The sequence below is a fragment of the Haliaeetus leucocephalus genome, unplaced genomic scaffold (assembly GCF_000737465.1).
Source record: "Haliaeetus leucocephalus isolate CR32 unplaced genomic scaffold, Haliaeetus_leucocephalus-4.0 Scaffold2, whole genome shotgun sequence".
NCBI classification, from domain to species: Eukaryota; Metazoa; Chordata; class Aves; order Accipitriformes; family Accipitridae; genus Haliaeetus; species Haliaeetus leucocephalus.
This window is the reverse complement of record NW_010972438.1, coordinates 11061655-11063998: the sequence shown is the minus strand read 5'-3', so window position 1 is coordinate 11063998 and position 2344 is coordinate 11061655. Positions and strand designations below refer to the sequence as shown.

At 73.4% G+C, this 2344-nt stretch overlaps 1 protein-coding gene across 1 annotated transcript in view; it reads right to left on the bottom strand.

The window, feature by feature from the left end:
• The window catches only part of PRRT3 (proline-rich transmembrane protein 3), a 2717-nt gene extending 887 nt beyond the window's left edge, over positions 1-1830 (bottom strand). Inside the window, exons 1-2 of the mRNA XM_010573494.1 lie at positions 732-1830; positions 588-646 (exon numbers count right to left, since the gene is read on the bottom strand). Of these exons, the coding sequence (XP_010571796.1) occupies positions 588-646; positions 732-1830 (1158 nt within the window). The remainder of the gene's footprint in view (positions 1-587; positions 647-731) is intronic.
• Between the last annotated feature and the right edge of the window lie 514 nt (positions 1831-2344).

The window sequence follows — 2344 nt, the reverse complement described above, 5'->3', positions numbered from 1 at the left end:
GCGGTGCCGTGGGCGGGGGGCTGCGTCCCTCGGGCATCTGCAGGCGGGAAGGAGGGGGACAGTCAGTGGGGAGTGGGGGGCTCGGCGGCACCCAGCCCCTGCCTGCAACCCCCACTGGGATGCACCAGCCGTGGCACCCCGGCACCGCAAGGAAGAGTGCCCCGTGCTGGCCAGGGCTGTGCCCACCGGCACCTCCCAGGGGTGTCTGGCAGGACCTGCGGTGCCAGAGGGGGTGCCACGGTGCCAGGGGGTGGCACGGCACCGGTCATGTCCCTGACACTCCCTGGGGAAGCCCCCACCTGCCGGGCACTTAATACTAATCCCTGTGGGCAGGAGTAGATTAGGTCCGTCGCCAGGCACAATCCTGATTGAAGGTGTCACCATGTCCCGTCTGGGCGGCCCAAGATAGCTGCCATCCTCCCTCCCCCCACCAGCCCCGATGCCCCGGGGATGGGCTCCCACTGCGTCTGCAGAATGGATGGGCTTGGAAGCAGCCCTGCATCACCTGAGTGCCTGGTCCCAGGTGTCCCTCTGGCAGGATGCGCCGTTGGCCGTGAGGAGGCCTCGGTGGCGTTTGGGGCACTCACGGGGCCCACAGCGCCCCGGACCCGCTGTGGGGAGCCGACATCTTCCTCGGGCAGCAGCCCTGCGAGAGAGGGCAGAGCCGGGCACTGGGACCCACGGGGGCTCGGTCCCTGCCGAGGGGTCCCGCACACCATGCCAGCTCCTACCTGTGCCGGGGGGGGCCATGCTGGAGGCAGGTGGTGGTGCGGGGCTGGTGCTGAGGGCAGCCCCCGGGGCGAGCTGGGGTCCCTGCTGCCCCGTTGGCCTGGGGTCCGTGCGAGGGGCTGCGTCCCCAGGGCTGGCAGTGGCGTGGCTGAGCGGGGCCCTCCGGGTGCTGCGCTGGTGAGCTGGGAGCACCCGGGTCCAGGGCTCAGCCAGCCCCCAGGATGGGGCTGTGGGGGGCAGCCGTGGGGCAGAGCTGGGCAGAGCCAGGGAGGGGCTGGGGGTCCCCCCCAGGTCCCCCTGTCTGCCCACTGGCTGTGGGGAGCTGGGGCTGGCGTGGGGACCCTGGGCTGGCCCTGTGCTCGTGGGGTGGGGGATGGGGACAGTGCCCAGTGGGACAGGCTGGCTGTTGGCTGGAGCGAACTGTGTGCCCGGGGCCGCCGTGGATCCCCCCAGCACTGGCTGTCCCCCTGCGTGGGTGTCTGCTGTCCCCGTCCCTGTCCCTGCTGCCAGCATGGGGGTCAGGGCAACGGTGGACACGGTCAGCCGAGGGCTGAGGGTGCCGGCTGGCCCGGCGGCACTCTGCCCTGCCCAGGGCAGCCCCGGAGAGCCCGGCCCCGTGTCTGCAGGCACCTCGGGGCCCGGTGTCCCCAATGCAGAGCCATGGGGCAGCCAGGTCCCCCCCCGCGGGCTGTCCTGGCCTTCAGCCTCGTGTCTTTGCCAGGCAATGAGCGGCTCCTCCGCCACGGCTGGGGCTGCGCCACCGTTCCACCAGGCCCCAGTGCCAGCGCCTGCCACGGTGGTTTCCGTCTCCAGGGATGCCCCGGTGGCATCCCCGGCCTGCAGCGGTGGGGACCAGCGCACGAGGCTGCCGCCCCCCCAGCGCTCGCTCCCAGGGCCCCCGGCGCCGCTCGGGTCCCCTGATGCTTCCCAGGCAGGGGATGGGCCCGGCCGCTGCTGTCCCCAGGCAGGGCTATGCAGGGGGTCCCTGCCCCGCTGCAGGGTCCCACCTGGGGACAGCCCCGCCGACAGCGTTCCCTGGACCCCGGTGGGGACCCCGGTGGCCAGGAGCAGCCCCCAGGTGATAAGCCGTGCTGTAGCCATGGTGAGCACCCAGCTGGCCCTGCGGGGACGGGGGTTCGGTGAGCCAGGACCCGTGGCGGCTGCCCATGGGGGGCTCGCGCCACCGGCCCTGGGGCTGCCATGCCCACGGCAACCCACTGCCCGGGGAGAGAGCCAGCGGCCGGGCTGGCCCTGCTCGGGCTGGCCCTGGGCCCTGTCCCCAGCTGTCCCTGCCCCCAGCGTCCCTGCTGCCGGTGGCCCCATTCCCAGTCTTCCCATTCCCAGTGTCGCCGGTGCTGGCGGTCCCCATCCCCGTGTCCCCGTCGCTGGTGCCCCCAGTGCTGGCGGTCCCCATCCCGGTGTCCCCGGTGCTGGTGGTCCTTGGTGCCTAGTGGTCCCTACCCCCGGCATCCCCGGTTGTCCCCCTCCCCGGTGTCCCCTCCCAGGTGCTCCATCCCCGGTGCCCCTCCCGGTGTCCCCGCTGCCGGCGGCCCCGCTCCGGCGTGCACCGTTCACCTTGGCGCGTCCCCGGCTGCATCCCGGCGGGGATGCCCGG